General features: G+C 44.9%; 2 protein-coding genes across 2 annotated transcripts; one reads left to right on the top strand and one right to left on the bottom strand.

Moving 5' to 3' along the window:
• Window positions 1-9,792: 9,792 nt before the first annotated feature.
• On the bottom strand, window positions 9,793-11,388 carry rag2 (recombination activating gene 2; the record flags this gene model as incomplete). Its single annotated transcript, XM_080539881.1, has 1 exon — window positions 9,793-11,388. One exon carries the CDS (start codon window positions 11,386-11,388, stop codon window positions 9,793-9,795), a length of 1,596 nt encoding a protein of 531 aa, XP_080396007.1.
• Window positions 11,389-16,342: 4,954 nt separating this feature from the next.
• On the top strand, window positions 16,343-25,843 carry iftap (intraflagellar transport associated protein; the record flags this gene model as incomplete). The annotated part of the gene is made up of 6 exons (XM_080539197.1): window positions 16,343-16,478; window positions 16,617-16,783; window positions 18,145-18,219; window positions 19,996-20,056; window positions 25,009-25,187; window positions 25,730-25,843. 6 exons carry the CDS (start codon window positions 16,343-16,345, stop codon window positions 25,841-25,843), a joined length of 732 nt encoding a protein of 243 aa, XP_080395323.1.
• Between the last annotated feature and the right edge of the window lie 1,645 nt (window positions 25,844-27,488).

The following is a 27,488-nucleotide window of genomic DNA, read 5'->3' as shown; positions in this document are numbered from 1 at the left end:
AAAATGACTATTGAAGACAATGGACCCCCCCGCAAACCGATTGAAATACCTCAATGTTTATCGAAGTGTATCGAAGTTAGAGACTTTGATACTGGAGACTTTTTGTTTCTTGACAGCAGGAATGATGTTGTAGCATAATGGCTGATGATGACGATGATCATTTCCTGTACTCTCCGTTTCGGTACATTATGAGTGTATTTGTTCATATTTGCAGTTTATTTTTGTTAAAGCAAATGTGTCCCTTTTCATTGGTCCATCATTTGCTTTGATAATGCTTCCTAATGTACTGTACCTCATATTACCCATTTCATTTTCGTACATCATTTCTAATTATAGGGGTTGGACGCGATGTCCCTCTCAGCTCCGGCTTTTTATATCTAGGTTTTAAATTGTAGCCAGTTTTGAGTTAATGATTTAAGTGCAGTGATCGGACGGTGCTGGAACATAGAGGACTTCCTTTCCATTTTTGGCAGGAGCGATTTTGTGTTTCATCTTTGGCTTCCTGTGAAATATGGGACAGTTTATTGTATTGCAGGGTTATGACACATTCATGAATTTATACAGCGAGGTTATTTATGGAAACAGATGAAAGCACTGTAAGTCATGGTGGGGGAAATTGTGTTAAAAGAGCCCACATTTATGATCACTGTATTAATTTATCACTAGGGCTGGAACAAAATGGAATCACGGAGACTCAAATTGTCTTTGTTTCGTGAGTGCCTTCTAAAAAAGATTGCTTTAGAGCTTTATAGTGGGGTCCCTGAGGGACGGAGTGGATGCCAGGTGACTTTGAAACCATCTTAACTGTTTTAGAATTTGCACAGTAAAGGAGAAATAATACTACTCTACCTCTTCTCACAAAATAAAAGATATACTCGTTTTTTCCCTTGATCGCATGAACATACATATGATCCATTACTAACACCCATGGGCCAGCCTTGAAGAAGCATTTAGGTTTGCTTTGTTTTTTACTGAAATCCTCCTCTGTCCCTCGATTTCTTTGGTGTTCAGCCCAGCCATTTGCTTTCAGAAGAAAAATGTTAGCAAATGAGACTTGAGGGAAACTGACTGATTTGTTTGATTGATTGATGTTATTTCCATCTCTGCTGTCACAATCTTTATTTGTGACAGGCAATTTGATATATTCGACACATTAAATGTTCTGAATATATTTGACTGTTATGACTTTAATACGATGTCCAGAATATGTGTCATTTGATTGTCACAGTCATACAATAACATCAAGTTTTATATGCAATGTGTTTAATATTTTATGTTATGTTCCAGTTTTGAATTGCAATTAGTCAAATACAAGGTAATGGATGTGGACTATGTGAAATCACGTCAGCAGCATTGCACTCAATCTGTTGGTGTCACATAGTTGTGTTTTGTTCTTTTTCAAGGGTATGCTAAAAGTCATGGAAACACAACCAATAGTGTACTGGTCTTTTCAATCACTTCCTGATTTGAATCAGAATCAGAATTGAGTAATAACAGTTTGCACTTTTGTTCACCTCACATTTGTATCCATAGATCTGTTAATTTTTTTGGATAATTACTGAGTGAATTGTTTGTACATCTCAATTATACTGATTCTCTGTTTATCTGTACTGTAGATGACACAGCAGACTATTTATCACACTATTTACATTTTCTATGTTCAGTGTGGCAGACTGCCTTTGATCATGTGAAATATATATTTTCTGTATGTGTATGTTGATGTGTACAATACATAAATAAATAAATTGTTTTAATATGATGTATTTTATGAAGTGTATGCCTCCCTCCCACACACACACACACTAGGGCTGCACGATTTGGGGAAAAAATCGAATTGCGATTATTTGGACAGATATCGCGATTGCGATTAATTTGCGATTTTTTTTTTTTTAAATAGCAAAAAAAAAAAAAAAAAAAAAGGGAGTTTTTGTAAAGTGTGGCCATATCTCCGGCTAGGAAGGTCGTATCAACGTGCAGTTTGTTTGTACGTCTTCAGGGGACTTAGAGGCTCCCTCCTCTAGCACCCCCACAGCCCGAGCTACGAGTGAAAGAACTAAACTTACATTGGGTTGCTTTAAAGTTGGGTTGCTTTAAAATCAAGCTTCAGATTAAAACATGTGATGGAGCATTACTAACCTGACTCAGGTGGTTTGTTTCACACAACTGTAGTATATTTCTGTAGTATGTATGATCTATGTATGAATATGTGGTATGTTTTAGACACACACACATGCCAGGGCATGCAGGGACACAGATGACCAGCAGGGACCTTTGGGGGGTGGGCAGGGACACACATGCACGCTGGCCCCTCCCCTCTGGAGGGGAACGGGGAGAGGGACACGACAAGCGCTCTCTTCTCACCCAGGATCCACGGGGAACAGATGTAATGTATAAACCTGCCTGTAACTAATTAAATTATCTTAAACTAACTGTTCTTTGATTCATAATCAATAAGAATACACTACAGTAAATGGCGAGCTAGCCAGGAGATAAATGTAACTTAATTTACAGTATTTTGCGAACTTCAATCTAACAAAGAAGGTAGATTTTCTGCAGAAATCTCTCTCTAGTCGATTGGTGTGTTTAAAATAAACTGTAAATCTCAGATAAGTTATAGTCAAAAGAATCTGTGTAACGGTAATCTTGTTGGAATAGATGCAAACTTTTCATAAATCTTTGATGGGTGGATTGTGAGAGCCGGACTTGGAAGCCCGTTTTTTGTAAAATATAGTGTTTAATGGTAAGGTTTGTTTGTACGGTATTGGAATATCGTGTGTGTTTGTGTAAAATTCGGTGAGGTTGTGTTTATGTGTTGGAGTGTGGGTGGACTCGGTAGTCTATTTTGTATTGTAGCAGAGAGTACGCCATTACTCTTTGTCTGTGTGAGAGGACGCCGTTGTGTGAGCGGCCATTTGCAGTGTGTCAGAGCAGCGGAGTTTAGACGCCATTTTTATGAGGGAAACGTGACGCCATTTGCAGTGTGTCAGAGAGTCTAAAGGACACACACAGAGGCCATCTTTATGAGGGAAACGTGAACGTAGAATATTTGAATGAGATAAATAGTGGTTTAACTGGATTGAAAGATATTGCTGTGTCGTGAAAAGTAATTGTGTTAAAGAGATAGAGATATAGTGAATTGATCTCGGGGTGTTTTAAATAGTTTAGAGTTACGGTTAAAACATTCATAGCCTTGGCTAAGAGTTGGCGCATGCGCAAGCGATGCGCGTTAGCCGGAGCACAGCTCCATCTGCTGGTCGAAATACGACAATACATTTTAAAACACTAAATCCTCAGGGAGATACAGCTGAGGTCGATGAAACAGTCCGATACATTAATAAATAGATGGTTATAAATGATTGTAATTGAGAATTGATCATTTTGTTCCTTTCAAATAACAAGTCGATTTCCTTACAGATTGTAATGAATAATTAATCATTTTATTCCTTCCAAATGACAAGTCGATTTCTTTAAGTGTGTAATTAATAATTAATCATTCATTCTTTTCCAAATAACAAGTCGATTTCTTTAAGTGTGTAATTAATAATTAATCATTCATTCTTTTCCAAATAACAAGTCGATTTCTCTACAGGTTATAATTAATATTTGTAATTTACATCTTTTATTTTAGTTAGGTCATTTCCACAGTGTTTGATTAAGGAATAGCAGAATAGTACATATTTGATAATTAAGCAGTAAAAGGGTTTTTGTAAATCAGTGAATACTTAGGTGTTGACCAAGCTTTTGTGATTTAATAATTGTGTTGACCAGAACTGTAATTAGTATTGAATGAGTAATTAAGTGACACATTCATAAACAATTAGGAAACACATTTAAGTATAAAGTACTTACACAGAGATTAGATTTAAGTTAATACTGCACTGACATACACAAGAGGCAAGTCTGTTATTCTGAAGTTGCAGGGTTTTTGTGGGGATGGTCAATACAGTTATATTGGACTAGCATTTGTTTAGCAAACAAGACAACATAAGGTGGGTTGTAAGAAGCGTACACCTTATCTAATATAGAATATTGTCAGCATATTGAACAAGTAGAATGGGGTCGAATTCCACGAAGCTGTTAAAAGATATTAGTGAACATCGTGGAATGTTGGCTACGTTATCCCCTATGGCTATAGTGGAAAAAATGAATCCTCTTGTTAGGGAAATTAGCAAAATGTCTACGAAATGGAATAGCCGTTGGGCATACATTGAACAGCCGTGGCCGAAAGAGGGCAGCATTAATTTACAATTAATTGCAACATTGGAAATACTTATCAATGGGCACAAAGCACATCAAAGAGGAAAGATTAGATCAGAGAAACGCAAGTTAGAGTTAGCTATTTTAGATCTATTTAAGGTAGAGGGACAGAAAATAGCTCAGTGTCCTGCCCCCAGTCCCCCTCCCTATGCTAAGGCACTGGAGGATCATTCCCAGAAGAAGAAGAAGGAGCCAAGGGGAAAAGGGGACGACAGGAGTGACGAGGAAGATGACAGCGAAGATGGCAGTGCAGACTCAAGTGATGACGACAATGCAGATGGAGGCTACAACGCGCAGGGCAGGAAGATGATAGCCACAGCCGAAAGGAAAGGTGGGAGAAGACGCCCGGAGAAAGAGGGAGATTGTAACCGAATGTCATCAAATACATTAAAGAACTGTCCAGTGCTGATTCGGGGTAACAAGATGGAATATCATCCGTGGCATCATACAGATTTGTCTGAAGTGATCGAGAAACTCCCAGTTCTTCAAGAGGGAGGACATTCATGGACGCGAGGGGTCGACGTGATACTGACAGGAACGCAGGTCGCGATGGGAGACCTGAAAAGACTCTTAGCTTTTATTGCAGGATTGGATACAATGCAGGAAATATTGATGAAGGCAGGACTTCATAGATATATCAATACATCAGTTTATGATCCAGAGCTCTTCGCAGCAAACAGAGGCAGGCTGTGGAAAGCAATCAGAGAGACCTACCCTACTCACATTCACCCAGACAATATCATTGTGAAGCCACTGGGGGGGGATGAGAATCCTAGGGGTTATGTTGCCCGTATGCACGCTCAATGGAGAAATGTGACAGGGAAAGACGCTGAAGATAACCCCTTAGAAAAATCCATAATCAGGGAAAAAATACAAGAAGGGCTTCCTACCCCAGTTAAGGATAAGCTAGCAGAAGTGGTGGGGCTACGACACATGAACAAAGCTGTTTATATAGACCACGTGGCTCATCAAGTTGAGTTATATCGAAAGAACATTCAGATACAGAAGGCACGAGACGAAGAATCCCTCAGAATATTGACTCAGTTGCAATTGACTGAAAGCGAGAGGAACATAGAGGGAGTGCAGGCTTTAGCCCCACAGCAACAGCCACCTGGAGTGCAGACTGCTACTTACCAGTCCTACTCACAGGGGCCACAAGGGGGGTATCCTGCTACTTACCAGTCCTACCCACAGGGGCCACAAGGGGGGTATCCATACCCACAAGGGCCACCAGGGGTGCAAGCGGTTCCATGCCAGATGTACACACAGCCTGGCCAAGGACCACCACCAGGGGGATGGACAGCAGCAGGGAAGGAGATGCTAGAGCCATGCCAATGTGACCAGAATGGACATCTAGCCTGTGCCTGCTGCAACAGGCCCCAGGGGGGCGCAGGGGGGAGCCAAGGAGGAGGATATTGGCCCCCTACTACACCTGCTCCAGGAGTGATGAACCCTTACGGAGGCCCAGCAGCTGGCCTATAGGGGTGCCCGGAAGATCCGAGTGGGAGGTGCCAGCTGGTGGTGACACAGAAGCCTGAAGGCGCCACACACCTCCCTATGTCTAGAGAATATGTGAAGACAATCGGATTTGAGGGAATTAAACAGCTGATTCCTACAACTGAGCTTGTAGACTTAGAGTACAAGGGACAGAGAGCAACTCTGTCAACACTTGTGTCAGAACACACGCCAACAGGGCTGCTAGGGAGAGATGCTCTATGCCAATTGAACTGTACAGTAAAATGCACACCTGACGGCTGTCAGGGGACGATGCCATCCGGTGCTCAGGTTCCATCGACAGCCAAAGTGATTAAGCATAGAACAGACCTACAAGCTTTGCCTTTAAAGGGAGCCGATATAGAATATTGGGTTGATGGGTCTTGTTACGGGGTAGGAGAAACGTTGTGCGCTGGGTATTCCTTAGTTAAAGCACAGAATTCAAAGTTTATTGTAGAACAGGCTGAGGCAGTTCCTCAGCCTTGCTCGGCTCAGTTGGCTGAATTGATTGCCCTCACAGAAGCATGCAACTTGGGAACCGGACGGAGAGTGACAGTGTACACCGACTCTGCCTATGCACATAATGTTTGTCATTTTAATGGAGCTGTATGGAGGGGGCGGGGTTTTAAGAGAACTGATGGTACGCCTATACAGCATCACGCACAGATCATGAAGCTGTTACAAGCCATGATGAAGCCAAAGGAATTAGCTATAGTGAAGTGTGCCACACACAGGTCTGACTCATCACATGTCACACAAGGTAACAGGGCTGCAGAGGATGCAGCCAAAGCCATTACAGGAGCAGACAAGGCAGGTAAAGGTCTTCTGGTCACACATGAAAAGCAATTACAGGGCATGGTCACACTTGAGGATTTATTGATGTTACAGAGTAGAGTAACTACGTTAGACAAGAGCGTTTGGCTAGCAAGGGGGGCAAATCAGGATGACACAGGTCTATGGAGGAATCATGAGGGGTTGGTTGTAGCACCCTCAGATTTATTAGGCATGTTAATACAGGAAGCTCATGGATTAGCACATGTGGCTAGGGGGGAGGTAAGACGCAAGATCACCAAGAAATATGGGTTTTGGAGTCCATATTTGATGGAACAGATTGACCATGCTTTAGGTCAATGTGGGGTCTGTTGGAGAAACAACATCAGAGTGGGTACACCAGTGGTGTCTGGGCATATCCCTACCCCAATAGGGCCACGGGTGGTGGACAGGGGGGTGGATGTACAGAGTAGGCAGGATGTTGTGCCAACAGGTGCCGAGGTCCCCAGAGAACCTGAGAAGGAGGAGCTACGAGGAGATGCTGTGGTGTTGCCAGAGCCAGTGGCAATGCCAGTGTTACAGCCAGTGACATTACCGGCAGTGCCTGAAACCGAGGGGACAGCGGAAAGCTGTCCAGATGCCAATGAACCAGAAACCAACGAAGCAGAGAGTGTTGACAGTCTGGAGGTCCAGCCTGGGGGTGTCCAAAGCCTGGACACCTGTGCTACTGGGGATGCTGGCGAGTGCCTGCACCATGCTTCAGATGATGCTGAGGGCGACTCCCCAGACCTTGATCAGCGTGGGAGGGGACCAGGCGGCTGCCTTAACCTCAATGACACTGACGGACGACGACCAGTTAGGAAAAGATTAAAGACTATGAATAGGGTAGTGAAGCAGCAGATCAAAGGGAACGACGGGAATGGACAGCAGATGATAGCATGGCTGGAAACGGTCTTAGGGGCATGGGAAACTTATTTTGCTAAGACAGGAGCACCTATTATAGCAGACATGATTTTTGACTTTCTTAGGAGACAGGGCCTCATTGACTGTTTTTGGAAAATCAGTCACTCAGTCCACGTTAATGAACTTTTCAGAAGACTAGTCCTCACCTGAGGTGAAGATCTATGCATTAATGCATTCCCTTTGTCCTATGCTTACTGTTGGAGAATTATGTGTTATGATAACTGAATGTCATTATTTGAGTATTGTTTGTTTGTTTCTATATCGTGTGATTGAGGTCAGTTGAGAAGTGATGTGGTGGTTATACGAAGCTAGGAGAGAGGTTCTGTTCCTAGCGCAACGACAATGGAAAGCTCCTGACTATGGAAGTGTTATCAATCTGAGACAGCGGTAAAGGCTGTTCTCCAACTGGGTACAAGTGCTAGTAACCTCTGACCCCGACGCTTCAAGGACAAAGAAAACATCGGTCGTTGGAAGTTTCTGTATTGATTTGTGCATGATGAACTGTGTTTAGTTTAATTGTGAGTGTTATTTTCAAAATTCTTTTTATTATTGGTTGTTTTCTATTTTTTGTTTATGATATCTTTGGTTCCTAATACTGGTCCTGGGTTGGTCTGTGTTATTGTGCTTCTTGTGTTGTGTGTTGGTGTAGTTTTTCTGTCTGTTGTTGTTTATTTTTTAATTTTTAATTTTATTTTGAAAAAAAAAAAAAAAAAAAAAAAAAAAAAAAAAAGGTATTTTTTTTTTTTTGGGATGTTTTGTGGGGTTTTGTGTTTTTGTTTTTGTTTTATGGTAGTTTAGTTTCGGAACACCCTCTGGGTGGTCCGAGGGGGGATGTGTAGTATATTTCTGTAGTATGTATGATCTATGTATGAATATGTGGTATGTTTTAGACACACACACATGCCAGGGCATGCAGGGACACAGATGACCAGCAGGGACCTTTGGGGGGTGGGCAGGGACACACATGCACGCTGGCCCCTCCCCTCTGGAGGGGAACGGGGAGAGGGACACGACAAGCGCTCTCTTCTCACCCAGGATCCACGGGGAACAGATGTAATGTATAAACCTGCCTGTAACTAATTAAATTATCTTAAACTAACTGTTCTTTGATTCATAATCAATAAGAATACACTACACAACCATCTAGGAAAGCTTAATTGGAAGCTGTTTGGAAAAGGGCAGGTACTTTCAAAAAATACTTGGCAGGTGATTGGATGAATCTATCTATCACCTATTTTCAGAGAGCATTACCACATGATACCATCAAACTATTAACTGCTCTAATTCTAATGCAAGGATGAGAACTTAAAAGATATGAATTGGGACAACATATTTATTTATGTTTTTTTTAAACAGCAACACCATTTTGTTTCTCTCAACAAGTGTCTTTTTTTTTTACGTTCATTGACGTTGACGTTCATTGACGTTGAATCCGACGCGCTGTATGACGTATCCCATACGGGTAGTGGTGTTTCTCAACCCTCTCCTCGGGGCGCCCCAGCCGCTCCACATATTTGATCTGTTCCACCACCAGCACACCTGATTCAACTAATCAAGTCCAAAGCAATTATGATTTGGACTTGATTAGTTGAATCAGGTGTGCTGGTGGTGGAACAGATCAAATATGTGGAGCGGCTGGGGCGCCCCGAGGAGAGGGTTGAGAAACACATAGTGAGTTGGACTTGTGATCGGAAGGTTGTGAGTTCAAATCCCGCCTGAAACCACACCACTACTAGTGTGCCCTTGAGTAAGGCACTTAGCCCTCAGTTACTCCAGGGGGAATGTCCCTGTAATTCGTAATTGTAAATCGCTTTGGATTAAAAAAGCGTCTGCTAAATGGCAAAAAAAAAAAAAAAAAAAAAATCGCAGGCAAATCGCAGGCTTTGCGATTAGCTAATCGCGTCATTTCAAATCGCGATTTCGATTTAAAATCGATTAATCGTGCAGCCCTAACACACACACACACACACACACACACACACACACACACACACACACACACACACACACACACACACACAAATCAACACATTCAGATTTGTTTGACTTATTCATCACATTCATTCCAAATCAAAAAGGGTGATCATAACAGATATTTATTTAAATCTTTATTTAATCCAGTTTTTTAATTCCCCATACATTTATTTCATTTATTTTAAAATTATGAGTTCTATCTATGATACTGTATAATGAAACAATACAAATAATACATTTTTAAAAATACATTTTTAAATTCTAACAGCATCTAACCACAGAATTTAGCAGGTTTATTGAGTCAGATTATTTGGCATGGCCAAACATACTGTGTCACTCAAACAGCCTCCTGAAGAGGTTCTTCTTGGCTGGGGTCATCTTCAGTGTGAGGGGAGTCTTCCTGTGTTGCGTCTTCATGGGGCTGCGTTTCAGCGACAGCGCCTGCCGCGGTGGGGTCATCTCCTGATGGGGCAGGCCTCCGTGGTCCAGACAGAAGTACTTGCTCTTGCCCTGCGAGAGCTTCACCAGCAGGGTCTCCGTCAGCTCCATGCACTGGGCGTGGACCCAATGGCCCTCCTCCCCTCTGGAACAGTAGATCATGGCTGGGCGACAGAGCTCGGTGGAGTAGTAGGGCTCCCAGGTATTGGGGTCCACCTGACAGCCCAGGCAGCATCTGACCCAGTAACCCGACTTGGTCTCGTCATCCTCATCCTCCTCGTTATACGTGTCCCCCTCTCCGTCGCTGTCGCCCTCCAGCTCGTGGGGCTCGCGGCCAAAGTAGAGCTCCTCCGAGTCCTCGAGCGGAGCGGAGTCCTCCAAGTCTGTGGACTCCTGGCTGCAGCCCTGAGTCCCGTCCTCCGCCTCTCCCTCCCTTTGGAAGCACACCTGGTAGAAGTAATGCGATTCCGGCGGGGCCGGTCTTCCCTCGGACGGGACCCCTATCAGGACACTCCCTTCTCCCAGACTGCCGCCGAACCAGGTGCGGCTGTGGTTAATCTCCCCGGTCCACTGAGGGGGCTCCCTGGGCTCGATGCGGATCCCGCCGTCATCCAGGACCACCCTGCTGCACTCCAGCCTCTTCTGGGTCTCGGACTGATACCCGCCCAGGACGACGTACTCGTGCGAGGGGCCGAGGCGGGTGGCGATGGCGCTGGTGACGGACACGCCGGTGTCCAGGGTCTCGCAGGAGAGCAGGGGTTCGCCCTGGAGGAGGTCGACCCGCAGGCGGAAGAGCCGAGCGGGGCGGGAGTCGGAGGACAGGGTGTGACCTCCCAGGAGGTAGACGCAGTCCTCCCTGGCCAGGGCCAGGTGGAACGACTGGCCGTCCGCGAGCTCGGGTAAAGTGTGGCCGGAGCAGCAGCCGAACTCGAGGTCGACGAGGATCACCCGGGGGGGGCAGTCGACGACACTGTTCCAGTTCTCCGTGGTCCGTTCGCCGGCGGGCATGTAAGACCTGCCGCCAAACAGGACGCAGGCCCTCTTGCCCCGGCTGTGCACGATGCTGACGGTGTGGCCGTACCGTGGCCCCGGATGCTCTCCCACCAGGTCTTTCTCCTGGCAGCGCAGCGTCACTTTGCGGTTGCAGCCGCGGCTGTCCAGGGTGATTAGATAGAGGCTGGCCGAGATCTCGTTGTTTGGGGTACGGCCCCCGTGGATGAGGTAGCCCTCCGGGTGTCCGTCGTGGGGCTCGAGGTGGGTCACGGCGGGACAACGTAGCGGTGGAAGGTAGCACGAGTCGTTAGAGAAGGAGATCGCTCGCAACTTCAGCTCCCCATGCTTCAGGCGTACCCCGAAAACCCCTGTTGGACAAGAGCGCTTGGGCCAGCCTTTCTGACCGAACAGGAAGACCTCTCCGTCCAGCTGCAGAAGGGAGCAGCCAGGCTGCAGGAGTCCGGCACAGTTCACTGCAGTCAGCGGTTGCAGGGTCATACTTCTGCAGGTGGCTGTGTGAAAACAACACAAACAGACGGGTGTTAGTCAGCTGTTCATTGTTTTGATCTGAAGCGCATTCGAAATGTTCCTTTCCTAGTTATCAATGAGCTGTGTTTCACAAAAGCAAAAAGGAATTCTGAAATGTTTTTTGACAACTGCACAATAAATATTTCACAATAAATATGTCAGTCCAATCGTTTATATTAATTACTTTATTACATTTGAAAGAATGAATGAATGAATGAATGAATGAATGAATGAATGAATGAATGGTCTTTATTGTCATTAATACAGTATAGGTACCATACAACGAAATTTAGGAGGGGGGGCTCCCCTGGTGCTTGGAAAAAAAAGTCTAAAAACAAGAGGGCCAAGGGTAAAATAAAAAAAGCGAAAAGAGCTGGTTTACATAAATAAAGGCTATGTACACTATCTACTATACTATACTATACAATAAAACACTGTGCTGTACTCTATGCTATGCTATAAATATCCTAACTTTTCCTTTATCTGAACCTTATGTACACAAGGGTTGTCATATTGCACATAGTATTGTTGCACATTCATTTAAAGTGTCACAGTTAGCAGGTTTGAAATGTTCACAGTTGTATTTCAAACCTGCTAACTGCGACACTTTAAATGAATGTGCAACAATACTATGTGCAATATGACAACCCTTGTACAGGTATTTTCTACATGTTAACCCCAATCTCCAACAATAATTCTAACACCACATCCAATGGCATACTAGGAACTATTTAACCCCATGTAGCGTTTCCTGTCAGCAGAAGATTGTGAGACAATTTGACGTATCTCAGAAATGTAGTTGTTCACCGCTCTTCTTTCATGTAATGAACGGCCAATAGCCTCATTTTCCCAACAGCCATTGCACAACGTCGTTGCTAGGCTCCCAGGGTACGCTACCCAGAGAACCACATTGACCAGCCAGTGTTTCACTCGTGTTTACTCCTGCGACCTTTACAGGTATTTTCTACATCTTGTATGCAACTTGGCATTACGGCATAATCTGTGACCATACTCTCTCTCTGTACCAGGCGACTTTGCCAACATTAGCATAGCGTGCTAGTATCCCGGAGATTACAGCAGCCCAGATCTGACCTAGCTAGCTTGTAATATCACTTTCTTTGCTCCCATCATCATCAGCGAAAGATGTCATTTCAGAGAGATGAAGCCATGATGAATAACACGAATAACTAGTTAATGTTAACAGTAGTATGTATAATATCCTGTGCGATACTGTGGCAAGCTGGGTAGCTGATTTCGTGACGTTAGAATGATAAGGTTCTATCTCCGTTTAGCGTAGTTCAGAGATATTGAGCGTCAAAGTTTTTACATTCCATTATGTTTTGTGAGATGGAACCTTTGTATTTTATGAATTACTAACAAACAAACAAAATCAACATTTTAAAAATAACACCACACAGGCATTAATAAACACATAATGGATCAGATTATGTAAAAAACTCAATTTTGACAGAAATTGAGATAGAACCTTATAATTCTAACGTCACGATTTGTCAACTCGAATAGTCAACTTAATCAGTGTGTATCACCCTCCCCTCATTAAAGCGTCTCAGTAGAACTTACCGGTACCTGCTCATGCAGGATCTGCTAGGCTGTGGTTCTTGTGAAAATCGACTAGGGCTATTAGTTAGATACTTCTATTGAAGGGTGCAATTAGATAATGTGACTTACGTTTCGTGTAGACTGACTACACAGTAATTTAGTTGGGTAGAGATTAGAGAACCGGCAGTTCGTGACAGAGTTGGTGAAGCTTCGTTGAGTATCAGATGAGAGTTTCAGATCTGGAGGTTAACTGTCTGTGACCGCTGCTGACAGACAGGTGTTGCTGCTGAATATACACTGTACAATTTGGATGTTTGGATGGTGATAAACACGGAGGTTGTAAAAATGATGACGTTAGTTTATTGTTATTGTTGTTGTACAGTCAGTGAAGGCCTGCACCCCCCCCCCCCCCACACACACAATGTTTTTCAACGATTAGTCTAGTTGAAACCCCTCTCCATTAAAGTTAACTCTGCCTTATTTTTCCTCTGATCTTGGTTGCTGTACATGCCCCCCAGTGTACTGGTTATTCACATTCTCAGAGCCATGGATATAGCCTTGGCCTGGTGGGAAATATACATTTTTAGTCCTGTAAAGTAGCCTATAAGCTTTTGGAAATAGAGTTAGGCCTTTTTTAAAAACTCTACCGCCTATACTCTCCGTCTTCCACCTCACAGCTTTCATTACAGTCTTCCAATTTCCAGTTAGCGCTCAGCTGTGGCACCCCCCACACAGACATGATGTAAAAAGCAGGCCTTGTTAAGTCGAGAGATGGCCAGGTAACTAGCAATTCTGTCTCACACCTAAATGAAAGCTATTAGGTCGTACTGCAGCTGGGAAACCCATGGGGCTCATTGTATCATGTTTTGTCAGTAAGCCCTCCAAAACCACGGAGAGTCATCATTATCCCCTCAGTGAACAGTTTGGCATTCCCCCTCACATCAAGAGAGTTGAGTGGTGTGTAGTACCATGTGCATTCAGTGGGAGTGTGATTCATGTCCGCTCACAGTACACTGAACCTGCAGATGCATGACTCACATATTAATCTGTGCTGAAGGAGGAAGGAGAGGAGTGGAGCTTTTAAATGTAATTCCTTTTATTTCCCTACTGAAGCTTGAATTCATCCCGATTCTGTGTAGCCTATTGTGTATGACACACACACACACACACGCGCACACACACACACACACACACACGCACACACACACACACACACGCACACACACACACACACGCACGCGCGCGCACGCACACACACACACACACACACACACACACACACACACACACACACACACACTCACACACTCACACACTGACACACAGCTTGAAGCAGATGTCTGGAATTCATTACCATAATGTTTTTGTGTTTTTGGAGGGGCTGAGAGAAGATTCAGGGAGTGTGCAAAACAAAGGCTTGCAACCACGATTGCCTAGAAGAACGTTAGAACTCCAAAAACACAAACAGAAGAGCACCTGTGTCTCGAGCTGATGCTGGAAGGATGGGTTAGAGGCGGGTGGTGGGGGATGGTTGCTGGGGGGAGGGAGTCGAACAGCAGAACGTACCCCCAATGCCAGGGAGGAAATAAAACATTACTCCCTTACAGCTGAATAGGCGATGTGGAAAATGTTTTTCATGAGTAATATTACGTCCAATCGACATGCAATTTAGCACTGAAAAGAACTAACCTGTTCAATAGCTCCTTAAGGCAATAACACAATGTACTGTTGAAGGTTTTGCCTAGCCTGCTTACGGAGCTGCTGCAGCTGGGTCGGTGCCGCTGCTGTGTGGGCGGCACAGCAGTACACCGCAGACCCCAGGACATGCAGGGGTTTGTATTGTATAATTGATAGAACAGAGTAATTAGAGTCTCTCGTAGCACCTGTTTCTGTCCCCTATCAAGTTTCACTACCTGACGATTCTTCTCCCTGCAGGAGAGTTTTGACAGATTACGCAGTGACAGTTGTGATGTTCAGACGATCAGACGATCACACCGCTGCAGTGTTTATCACTCTTTAAAATGTTAGGGGTAATCGCTTCCCCCTGTAGTGATTGGAATTGAGCAGGCAGATTCTGTCTCATATGGCTACTGTACGGTACGTATAGTATTGTGACAAAATAAGTCTTGAGGAGCCATACTTTAATTAATTAATTAATTTTTGCCATTTAGCAGACGCTTTTATCCAAAGCGACTTACAATTACGAATTACAGGGACATTCCCCCTGGAGTAACTGAGGGCTAAGTGCCTTACCCAAGGGCACACTAGTAGTGGTGTGGCTTCAGGCGGGATTTGAACTCACAACCTTCCGATCACAAGTCCAACTCACTATCCACTAGACCACCACTACTTCCAAATCACCTTGTTCTCACACGTCCTTTGTAGGAGCTTATCTGGCTTGGATTGATCTGGACGGCTAGCGACATTCCAAGAGCCCTCCCTCCACATGCCTGTAGAATGTTTGCTTGTTATGTGTGTAATCCTACTCACCACTTACAAAGCCATCAACAATCTGGCCCCCTCCTACCTTGCCGACCTCGTCCCCCTCCACACCCCCTCCCGTTGCCTCAGGTCTGACGACCAAACCACCCTCAAGACCACCAGCACCAAGCTCCGGATCTGGGGTGATAGGGCCTTTTCAGCCGCAGCCCCGTCCCTCTGGAACGCCATCCCCAACCACATCAGACAGGCCAACACCCTCCCAACATTTAAACAGGCCCTCAAAACCCACCTCCCCTTCCCATGTTCCCAGCACTACCTTAACCTTTTTGTGTCTTTTTATTATTACTACTCGATCTTTTCAGTTTGTAAAGCGTCTTTGAGTGTCTAGAAAAGCGTATTGTAGCGTATTGTAGAAAAGCGTAATGTATTATTATTATTAGCCTATTATTATTAATATTTTTCGAGAGTTGTTACCTATGCTGTTTGCTTGCATCTTTGAAGGTAAACAGAAATTATTTTTTCCCACTTTTTTTTTTTTTTCGCTCACTCATTTCAAACAGGTTTCCCCCCCTTTGCAGCTACTTTATGACAAAGGTTTCCCCAGGCTTCCAGAACTCTGATAGACTGGTCTCAACACACGGTCATGTGACTGGACCTGGAATAGGCCTACTATGCAGCTCAGCTCTCAAGTCAAATCAGACCCTCTCTCTGTCTCTCTTTTCTTTGTTCCACTCTTCCTTCCTATCTGCTCTTCCTTTTTACCCTCTGTCTCTCTCCCTAAACCCTCTCTACTCCTTCTTTTCAACCCTCCATCACTTTCCACGTCAACCCATTTCTCTCCCTCTACTTCCTTGTCCCCCCCCTCCCAGGTGAACAGTGCCCTGGTGGTAGCCGCTAGCGAGCCAGCCAGGTGTGTGGCAGGATGCCAGGGGTGAAGAGCGGCTCAGGTGCCCCGGTTGATGATGACCAGATGGTGTCGGACGCCCTGGAGAGTTTCTGCAGCTCTTCCGAGCAGACCTACGACCAGTTCCTGGCCTCCTTCACACACCTTACCCCAGGTCAGTCACACACAGGCCGACAGGTCGGGACCCGAAGCATGTTGAACTGACACCTAACAGGAGTTAAAGCTGATACACAGACAATTTCCCCGTTCTACTCTCCCGCCCCCCCCCCCCCCCCCCCCCCCCTCCTCACAGGGAGCGCTGGAAGTGGACACGCGACCGTGCTCTCAGGACCCAACCTCTTCCTCGGGGAGACGGAGGGACCGGAGGGACCAGAGGGACCAGTAGAGAGCAGAGACGGGAGAAGGCGGACGGAGGGAGGACAGCTGGGTGTCTGCGTCCTGCCTGCTGATCAGGAAGAGGTCGGTGACTCGTGGATCTCCCTCTCTGTCCCGTAGACTTGAGTGACTGTGGGCTTAAAGAGTAAACCTCAATCACACTGAAGGCATAGTTTATTAGCCCCTCCAGTCCCTCCCAGCCATCTCAGCCCTTTTCCCCTTCTTTCTCCCCCTTTTTCACTCTCTCTCTCTCTCTCTCTCTCTCTCTCTCTCTCTCTCTCTCCGTCTGTCTCCTTGGTTTATTCCCCCCCCCCCTCCCCCTTATTTCAGTGTTTTTCCATTTTCTTTAAACCAAATGAGTGGATTGTTTCAGGGGGAGAAGGAAGGTTTACTTCAGATGTGAACATTGGAGCATGAACAGTGCTTAGGAGCTCAGGCTATGCCAGCTATTGATTTTGCCATGATTCTGATTAGGGGGCTCTCTCTGTTGTAATCGATACTATACATCAGCGAGCCGCACAGTGAAACCGATGGTCTCGGGATAGGATCCCATATTTGGTTTCCAATTAAATCCCCTTTGATTACTTCAAAGATTAAAAGGCAGTTGAGTGAGCGGACAATCCTTTCGCACGAGAGCTCCTCTCCACTACGACCACTCTGGAAGGTGCTCAACTGTCCAAACTCATCGGTCTAGTATTTACTGTCTGTTGCTACTGTAGGTCAATAGTCACAGTAGATCATCGTGACGAAATATTATATCCGTACACAAGTGCCTAAGGTTGAATAAGATCATAATGAAAATCACTCTCCTTGAGCACACTGCGCAGTGAGCGTAATTATTCTACAATGTGAGTATTACTGCTGTGAACCGGCGCCCCCCTCCCCTCTCTGGAAGAGTTGTACAACACACGCTGTCTCAGGAAGGCCTCCAAGATCTCCAGAGACCCATCCCACCCTGGGTACGAACACTTTGCCCGGCTGCCCTCGAAAAGGCGGTACAGGACCATGGCCGCAAGGACAAACAGACTGAAGCTCAGCTTCTACCCCAGGGCCATCCAGGCCCTGAACACAGCAAAGACCTAGGTTCTGGGCCCTGGACAGTCTGGACGGATTGATGGCAGCTGCTGGATTGAAAAAATCAGGTGTAGTGCTGAGGCACAAATGTGTACATTTCAAGCCTGCAAACTGCGACACTTTAAATGAATGTGCAATAACACTATGTGCAATATGACAACCCTAGTCGTCTTATCTGTACAGTATAGTATAGTGGATAGTGTACATAGCCTTTATTTATGTAAACCAGCTCCTTTCCCTTCTTGTTTTTTTAGTTTTTTTTTTTCTCTTTCCTAGCACCAGGGGAGCCACCCCTCCCAAATTTCGTTGTTCATGGAATCATGGAATCATATTCAATTGTTTTCTGTCTCTCTCTTTTGTTGTGGTTCCAGATGGTGGTGGGTGCTGGAGTGACAGTGGGCATCGGCAGCCATGGAGACTTCCGTCCACCAGGCAGAACTCTGAAGGTACGGCGGATGACTCTCTCGCATAGCGGGCCGGCTGTGGCGCAGGAGGTAGAGCCGCCGTCTTAATGAACGCAGATTGGCGGTTTGCGCCCCGGCGGGCCACATGTCGAAGTGTCCTTGGACAAGACACTGAACACCAAATTGCTCCCAGTGATCGGGCCGGCGCCTTGCATGGTAGCTTGCCGCCATTGGTGTGTGTGTGTGTGTGTGTGTGAATGGGTGAATGAGAGGATGTTGTAAAGCGCTTTGGATAAAGGTACTATATAAGCAGGGGTGCACATAACTGGTGCGCCAGTGCGCATGCGTCGCCAAAATGCAGGCTGCGCGGCAGATCAGCGGCAGATCAGCGCTTTTGCGCACCAACAGCTGGGTCCAAGAAGCAAGCCCCACCAAGTAAGTAACTATTTGCCGTCCCCTCAGCCGAAGGCCCGACGAGTACGGCAACTCCCCTCACGAAAACATTCGGAAAGTAGCGTAACTTGTACTTTCATTCCGCGTATCGCGTATCGCACGGTTATCTCGCCGCCACGTGAAAATTCAGTCCCGAACGACTCGTCGCTAAAAGGAAAAACAACACCAAGGGACTTCACGTTTCTTTTCTCTGAAGCTTTCAAACGTTCAGACGTTTGTTTTACAGCTTCATTATCGCACCTAGACCCCTGACCCAGGGAATATGGTTGGGAATTCTATTAGAAGAAAGAAGAAAAAAAAGACTTTGTTGCACAATCAAAATAATGAGCTATTTAAAGTGATGGCCTGCCCTACAACATCCTCTACCATGGTTGAAATTGAGGACAGTGATAACTTACAGCAGTAAAGAGAGCAGTGATGATGATGATTAAGCTTGTAGCATAAATAAATGCTTAGGCTGTAACTTTTTGTTGAAAATTTGATTTCAGTGTTTACAGAACAGAGCAGTGCTTAAAGAGATGTCAGTTGATTTCATTGTGTTTAAAGAACAGACATTCAGTTAGTGCTTAAAGAGATGTCAGTTGATTTCATTGTGTTAAAGGAGTCTGACAGACTTTCATGCTTAAAGAGCAGTCATTTGATTTTGCATTTGTTTATTTTGTTTTGCACACAATCATTTGTTCGTTCATCTTTATTTATGAATACATGTCCTTTTGCTAATATAAGTTATCCATGTATCCCTTTTTTATCCATCCTGTGGGACGGGTCGTGACTCGCGAGCTCGGGGAGCACCAAGCAGCATCCCTAGGTGCTCCTCTGAGCACTGGCCCCAAAAAGTTATGTGCACCCCTGTATATAAGTCAGTCCATTTACCATTTACCATTCATGATTCTCTTGCTTTAGACCCACAGACGTCGCACTTCCTCGCGTTATATTCGAATAGTACATTTGTGCCAGCTGCTGGTGAAATGTGCAACCAGTAGCTAAAGTCATTTTCCTTTTTTTTTTTTTTTACATGTGCTTAAACTACAGATTGTAAGCTTTCAAATGATGTGTCATACATTGAAATCTGAGAAAGTTTGTACACGACATATTTGAATGTTGGTACACCTCAAACACTGAATGGGAGAAAAGTGACTCTAAACGCAGCCACAGCTACAAACGCTGCTCATAGGGTTAGTGAATTAGTAAGTTAACTCATTGACTGATTCAGAGCTATACATCAAGCTTTGTTATAAAAGCATATACATAACGGATATACCCAAACCCTAGGCTTGCACAACAAAACAGTCATATTAAACAGTTCTGTCGTTTTCCAAATGTAGAACTGTTGATTGAAGGGCACCTCTCCATTACTCTCTGCAGTTGGATAACTACCTGGATGTTGGGGACTTCAGCCAGGAGGAAGAGCCCAGCGCCGGTCCAGGTACAGCAACTTATTCTCTCGACTGAACTCTCAGCACACTCTCAGAATCCAGATGAGTGCGTTGGGAATACGTAGGTGTTTCTTTAGTTCTGCATAAAAGCATTCTTATTATCCGAACGTAAGACTGGTTAATTGTGTGCATGGATCATCATTAACATCAATGTATACTAATCTTTTCTGATTAGAGTGGAATTAGAAAGTTAGCCTTTTTGCCGTGCAGTATTGATATGAGACTTTGAGACTAGGATGCTATTTCACGGAGAATGGTTCCATTAAGCGAAAGTTCTTTGACAGGAAATTACAGAGGTCTCTTGCATTTTTACCTCAAATACTGTAAAGTATGAAAGTTAAGTATTTCTTAACCCATGTGTTAACACCAGAACAGCCGTGCCTTTTTACCTACTATAAGAGCCGCCTCGGGGGGTCAAATGTTGTCTCTTTACAATGCTAAGCTGCTATTTACACACAACGACCACTAGTTGGCCGCTTGTAAATTAGCCTGCCTCCTACACAGAAAAACGGCAAAATAGCTTTATACTCGCTTATCCTGATGTGATTTTGAAAATGTAAGGATACTGGGTGGTAGAACGCACATATCTAGGAAAAGTCATGAAAGGAGGGGTCCTGAAATTTGAGCTCTCTTTGAGCTCAAAGATATAAAACCTTTTTGACTCACAAATGACCCCGTGGCTGTTCTAGTGTTAATAATGCAACACCATGAAGTAGTCCCTCGGTAAGCCCATGGGAGGCATTTAAGGGTTCACCTAACATTTAATAGGATTTACTTAATATCATGTGCATATAATTTCCTTGACATTTATTACGCATTTTCAATACATGCAAATTGCGTTATTAGCGTTAAGGGCTGTGCCTTTTCTCCTCTGGCGTCCATGCAGGTCCCTGTCCTCGTTTAGAGAACTGGGGCCAGTGCTTTACATCGGAACAACTGCTGAGATAGTACGACATTTTAATGAACAAGGCCCTCACCCTTAGCCTCAAGGTGGGCTGACAGCACCAAGCAGATACCTCACCAACTTTGTGTGTGTGTGTGTGTGTGTGTGTGTGTGTGTGTGTGTGTGTGTGTGTGCATGTGTGTGTGCGTGTGTGTGTGTGTGTGATTATAATGGGGTTAAAGGTAGGGCTGCCACAAACGATTATTTTCATAGTCGACTAGTCACCGATTATTTTGCCGATTAGTCGACTAATCGGATCATAAATTACAGCTTATCGCACAATTACTCAATCGCTCTTATTTAGCTATCATCTTCTAAATCAGCTTCTAAATTTAGCTTGAAGTTGTTAGTTGTTGTTGTAGGCATGTGCTAACTAAAAAGAAAGACAATTAAAATGATTGTTCACTCAAAAATAGATATTTTAATGAACTTTGCAGATTTATTTCTGGCATCACTTGCATGTAATGTAATGTAAAGAGTAGTAGAGTGCAAACTGCTGAGTAAAATGAGGTAGGCTAGGCACTAGGCAACCAAAAGAATACAAAAACAAAAATAAATACTTGTACAGAGTACAAAAGTTTTGCTTTGCTTCACTCATCTCATAGTAGAACGCGCCTTCTTAGCATTGTAACGTTAAGACAACATTTTTAGCTATTTAATAAGTATCGCTTTGATGACAACGTTACAGCACATAACGTAAAATAATGTAAGAAGGCTTTTAACGTAATGATATCGTTAGCCAATAACAAGCTAACTAGCTTACCGAGACGAGCCATCTTCTTCCTCGTCATCTGCCACAACGTGCTTCCTTTTTAGATGCTCGCGCATCATAGACGTGCTGCCATGATAAGCGAGTTCAGCTTTGCAAATTTTACATTTTACATTCTTTTTTTCAACGTTGTGGTTGAAATGCTCCCACACTTTAGAGGTACGAGGACAGGAAGACATTTCTCTGTTTGTTTTTCCGGGGAAGTCACGTGTGCCCCGGATGACCGACACTGCGCATGTACATCAAAGACACTGGGAGACGCTAGCCAGTGGCAGCTTCAGGGAAGAAAAACGAAACGCTAGCCAGTGGCAGCTTCAGGGAAGAAAAACGAATGCTTATCGAATGAAATTAATGGTCTTTATTGTCATTGATATAGTACAGGTACCAAACAACGAAATTTGGGAGGGGGGGGCTCCCCTGGTGCTAGGGAAAAAAACAACAACACTTATTTCAGCTCCAAAAAAACATGCGATTACCAAATATGTCGGCGACGATTTTGGTAGTCGACGTCGTCGTGACTAGTCGACTAATCGTGGCAGCCCTAGTTGAAGGCCTGGTGTGTGAATGTCCTGACTTGGATGCAAACAGTGGATTGGGGGTGAGAGGAGGGCCTGGGGTGGATTGGGGGTGGGAGGAGGGCCTGGGGTGGATTGGGGGTGGGTGGAGGGCCTGGGGTGGATTGGGGGTGGGAGGAGGGCCTGGGGTGGATTGGGGGTGGGTGGAGGGCCTGGGGTGGATTGGGGGTGGGTGGAGGGCCTGGGGTGGATTGGGGGTGGGAGGAGGGTTCTGGGGTGGACTGGGGGTGGGAGGAGGGCCTTGGTGTTCCATGCCAAACAGTTCAAATCATCGCGTGTCGTCCCCCTACCGCCACTCCAAGGTGCTGACGAACGGAAACGTCTGACTGTGAACTCCCACCTTGATTAGCATGTATAATTATGAATGTGCTTCGGCGAGCGTAAAAAACCACGACAGAGGAGAAGAGAGGAGAACATTCTGGAGAGCGGCCTCACCTCCCTGACACGGAGTGGGCTGTAATTGCCTTAACCGCAGGATCAATGACCGCTCAGCATTTGGCATCTGGATGAATGTGACTGTCAGGGAAGGCAGTGGTGATGGGTTTACTTTTTTCTTTTTACTTTTTTTTTTTTACTGTTATGTGTTTTAGTAGTTTCTACTTGAAGTTCATACTGTATAATAGTACTGTAGATATATTGAAGTTGTAAAAAAAACAAACATGAAATCCTCATTTATAATAATAATAATAATAATAATAATACATTAGACTTATATAGAGCTTTTCTAGACACTCAAAGACGCTTTACAAACTGAAAAGATTGAGTAGTAGGCTAATAATAAAAAGAAACAAAAAGGTAAATAAAAGAAAGTATAGGGGCCTAATTAAGGTAGTGCTGGGGACGCATGGGAAGGGGAGGGGGAGAGGGTTAACGGGTGAAGGCGAGCTTGTAGAGGTGGGTTTTGAGGGCCTGTTTAAATGTTGGGAGGGTGTTGGCCTGTCTGATGTGGTTGGGGAGGGCGTTCCAGAGGGACGGGGCTGCGGCTGAAAAGGCCCCATCACCCCAGGTCCGGAGCTTGGTCCTAGTGGTATTTGGTACCAAATGTATGTATTTGTTGGTACGGCCAAGTAATAAGCCAAATAATAACCTTGTTTTTTATAACTCTGTAAGTAGCTCCTTCAAACTGGGGCCTTAAACGTGTTCAGGTACACATTCTTGATGCATCACTTTTGACCTCTCGTACGCAAGGTGGTACATTGTCCCTACACCTACCCGTGCTTTCTGTCTTCCCTTCTTTTTGATCTCCTCTCAACCTCCTCTCCTCCCACCCTCTGTCCTCCCATCCCAGAGTATGACTTTCACAGTGAGACTGTAATTAGCTGTTTAATTAAGATCAACATCGCCTGCGTCTCTGCCAAGCCGAGGAGGAGAAGGAGGAGGGGTTAGCAGACAGAAGGTTGGAGAGTGTCAATATTTAATGGTCTCTGCTTTTTCTAATTGATTTAAATTCCCTTTTACGAATGCACGGGGATACGTAGTCGTATACCCTCTCTTTAACAGTTTAGGTCTGTCCTTTCGATCTGCGCCTGCTTCTCGATTACCCCTGATGTTTTTGTCGTGCCCCCCTGTTATTAGGAGTACAATTTGGGGCCTTGCTGTTTTAGTATCCCTCTCAGTCTCTGTTATCTGCCTGTGGATTCCATTAGCTCTGTGGCAGAGAGGTGATTACAGCCACGCCAAGGCATTTTAGTACAGATTAGATGTCAGCTGCCCTCTATGATGCCTTTCATATGCTGGCGGTCTAATTACCGCTCACCTATTGTCGGACTGGGCCCCTTTCTCTCAGCGCTGTGGATCTGTCCTCCTGCCTTGTGCTGTGCTATCTGTATTCTGTGTATGCCGTCAGTCAGAATATCGGTATTTTGACACAATTCCATAAGGCCCTCCTTCATTCTGATAGAAGTACAGACTCCTATGTTACCTCTCGCTGTGTTACCTCTTGGTTGTGTCGTAGATGGGAGCCGAGACGCAGACATACAGTTATGCTGTAGGGCTTTTGCAAGTGTGTTTTACACAAGCAAGTGCAGCCGGTGACACTCACAAAAGGGCTTACCAAGGTTACAGCTTTGTAGTGTCCCATGAGGTGTGAATTTGAGGAGGTAAAATCATTAGTGGTAAAATGATCATTTCCATGCACGATTTCCCAGTGATACAATTCAATTACGGTGACAAGCAGCCCTCTCAGATCTACTGGAGCCTGGTTTTAATTGAACAATGAGTCAGTTCTCATTTTCTGTAATTTCATTGTCACACTCCTGGATTGCGATAATCATTTTGCAGCGTAATGCTGTACTTACTCTAATCCTCAGGAATATACAACAGTTTTGCTCTACGGGAGAAACGCGAGTCTGTCGTTCTATATCACGACAATGTCAATCGAGCGTCGTTTGACAAAAAAGGGCGATACTAGAAGAAAATTATATCGTCAGCTTATTCCTAACACTCGCTAATACGTGTCTGAATCACCATATCCTCTCTCCTACCTCCCTCGTCCTCGTTTATTTGAATAAATGAATCTGGAGGTGAAAGCAATGTGACCGAAACTGTCTTTGGCCCTACCCCGTCGTTATTGAAAGAAGAGACGCTAGAACACAACTAGAGGAGCAGCCAGCCGCGGGAGGTTTCAGTGTGTGTCCTCTGTGTGTCTTCTCCAAGATGGCGGACTCCTACCTGGGGAGGTGGAGGAGGACCTACCTGCCTACCTGCCCTCCTTCTGTCACCTCACCCGATTGGAGCTGACCTCCACAGCCAGGGGGGAGCAGCGGCCGACCTCCACAGCCAGGACACAGGGGACACAGGGGACACAGCAACAACAGGCCAGTCCAGAGCAACATGTAAGGAGAAGGATGGCCACTTACCTACTATATAATGTTGTTGTTTTCTATCATTTAATACTGAGAATTTAGGGTCTTTCTGCATGCTGGGGAATCTGGCTCTGGAGGAAAGCTTTTCCTTCCTGAAGAGGTGGGCCAAGAACTGTGGTGCAGAAAGATTATGATTGGTCAAGCAGGAATAGTGACTTCATCAGGCAGGAAAACTGCTATGTAATGCTTGCCCCTCTGACAGGAAGGGGCTCTTTGGCTTTTGGCTATTTGCTTTTGGCTGTTTGTCTGCTATTTTCTCTCTGCGCTCATGTGACTTTGCTGGAAAAAAAAGGCCTCTTTGGAGACAATTGATTTAAGCTCTTTGTGCTTTAGAAGTTTTACTCAATCTAGTAAGAATCAATTAAATCCATGGCAATAACTCGTAACATCTGGACTTTCTAGGCTGCATCTATGAAGAACGTTTCACTTTTTAAAATGTTTTTTAACGTTCTTCTCATGTGTGTGATATCAGGCCCTCTGTATAATTCTCTCCATGTCTTGTTTCTTTCCAGAGTGAAATCGAGGAGGTATTGCCCTTTAGTCTGGATGAAAACTTTGACTACGACCATGTTGTGCTTACTCGCCGACACATCCAATTCCAAAAGACCTGCGCTGGACCACCCTGATGGCTGTATGGACCAGTGCACTATGTTCTGGCAGGACTGGGACCGACCTGGATCATAACATGACATCACATGACCCAACTAAACTTCGCTAGCGACGCTTGGCTCACCACGATGCATAGAGCAACTGTGTGTGTGTGTGTGTGTATGCGCGCATGCGTGTTCGCATGTGTGCATGTGTGTGCGTGTATGTGTATGTGTGTGTGAGAGTGAATGCTTGTACCCCACTGAGTAAACACCCTGCTCTGTAATTAATGTCATGTTGCTACAGCCTGTCTTAACTGTGCTTTTTTACTGGAACAAAGTGCTCTGGAAGTCCTTTTTGGAGCAGGCCTGAAACCTGAAAGGAGACACCCAAATATTTCCCCTAACCTATGTCTTTGTGTGTTCACGGCTTCCTTTGTGATTTGACATTTGAAGTATCACACAATGTAAGTGAGGGTATTTCAATGTGTTCCTTTGCTGTGTGTAGTTCTTTGTTCTCTGTCATGAACAGAGACTTTAGATTTCAATCTTGGAGCCAGCTATTTTATTTATTTTCCATGTCCTGCTGTGTGTGTGTGTGTGTGTGTGTGTGTGCGTGCGCGCAAGTGCGTGTGCATGTATGTGTGTGTGTGTGTGTGTGTGTGTGTGTGTGTGTGTGACAGGAGAGGGAGAGAGTGAGAGAATGGGTGTCATGGATTGGCAGGAGTTCATACTGCAGAATACATTCCACTTCCAGCATAACTGTTGATTTAGGTTAACACATTAAGAACAATGTGTGCGCATGTGCCTACTCTGTCTGAAGCAATGCATATTTAATGTCTGTTCCTGGCACCTCCAGTTTAATTGGTGGGTGGCAAGGTTGGAACAAGTCCAAAAAGGACAAGACCTTTTCAGACTTGTGTGTTCAAAGTTTCACTTTGGAACAGCGAACGACAGTTTAACACATTTACTTGAGGTGGCCAATCTGGCCTTTCCTGTACACGTATATATCATCCTCCAATGTGCTTTCTCTCATTTTTGTACTGAGGCTCTATGCCTGTGCATATGTTTCCAGCCTCATTCATACTATGGTCTTATTCCTCTAAAATGTACATTGTCATATGTTATGTTTTTATGTATTATTTGTTATGGTTTTCTCACAATAATAAAATAATAACCTTTGAAATCAGATTGAGAATGAATTATATATTATAGATTATGAAGCCCGACTAAATGGGTGTGCTTGTATGTGCGCAGCCTGGCATGAGTGTGTATGTGTATGTGTGTGTGCGTGTGTGTGCGTGTGTGTGTGTGTGTGTGTGTGTGTGTGTGTGTGTGTGTGTGTGTGTGTGTATACAGGTAAACACGGTCTGACTCTCCAGAGGACCCACAGATGGAGCAGGCTCCCCTCCCTAGGTGGTTGTGCTGCCTGTGGTGTGAGATGGGGGGGGGGCCGTGACCACAGCCCTTCAGTTGGTGCTCTCCTACCAGAGATAGAGAGAGATAAAGAGGGCAACCCCCCCTACCCCCACAACCTTTCAGCCTCTCACAGGTGCAACGTTAGTGGGGCACCAACGGTAACCCCCCAGGTGGAGAACAGAGGAGAGGATAGCACTGCAGAGAACTAGATATACTCGTGTTTTTGAGATTTGTATTGACAGGAAAATGGACCCGGGTGCTGATG

The sequence above is a fragment of the Nansenia antarctica genome (genome assembly GCF_963989245.1).
Source record: "Nansenia antarctica genome assembly, chromosome: 9".
Lineage (NCBI taxonomy): Eukaryota > Metazoa > Chordata > Actinopteri > Argentiniformes > Microstomatidae > Nansenia > Nansenia antarctica.
The sequence above is the reverse complement of the archived record's forward strand: the minus strand, read 5'-3'. Positions and strand labels throughout refer to the sequence as shown.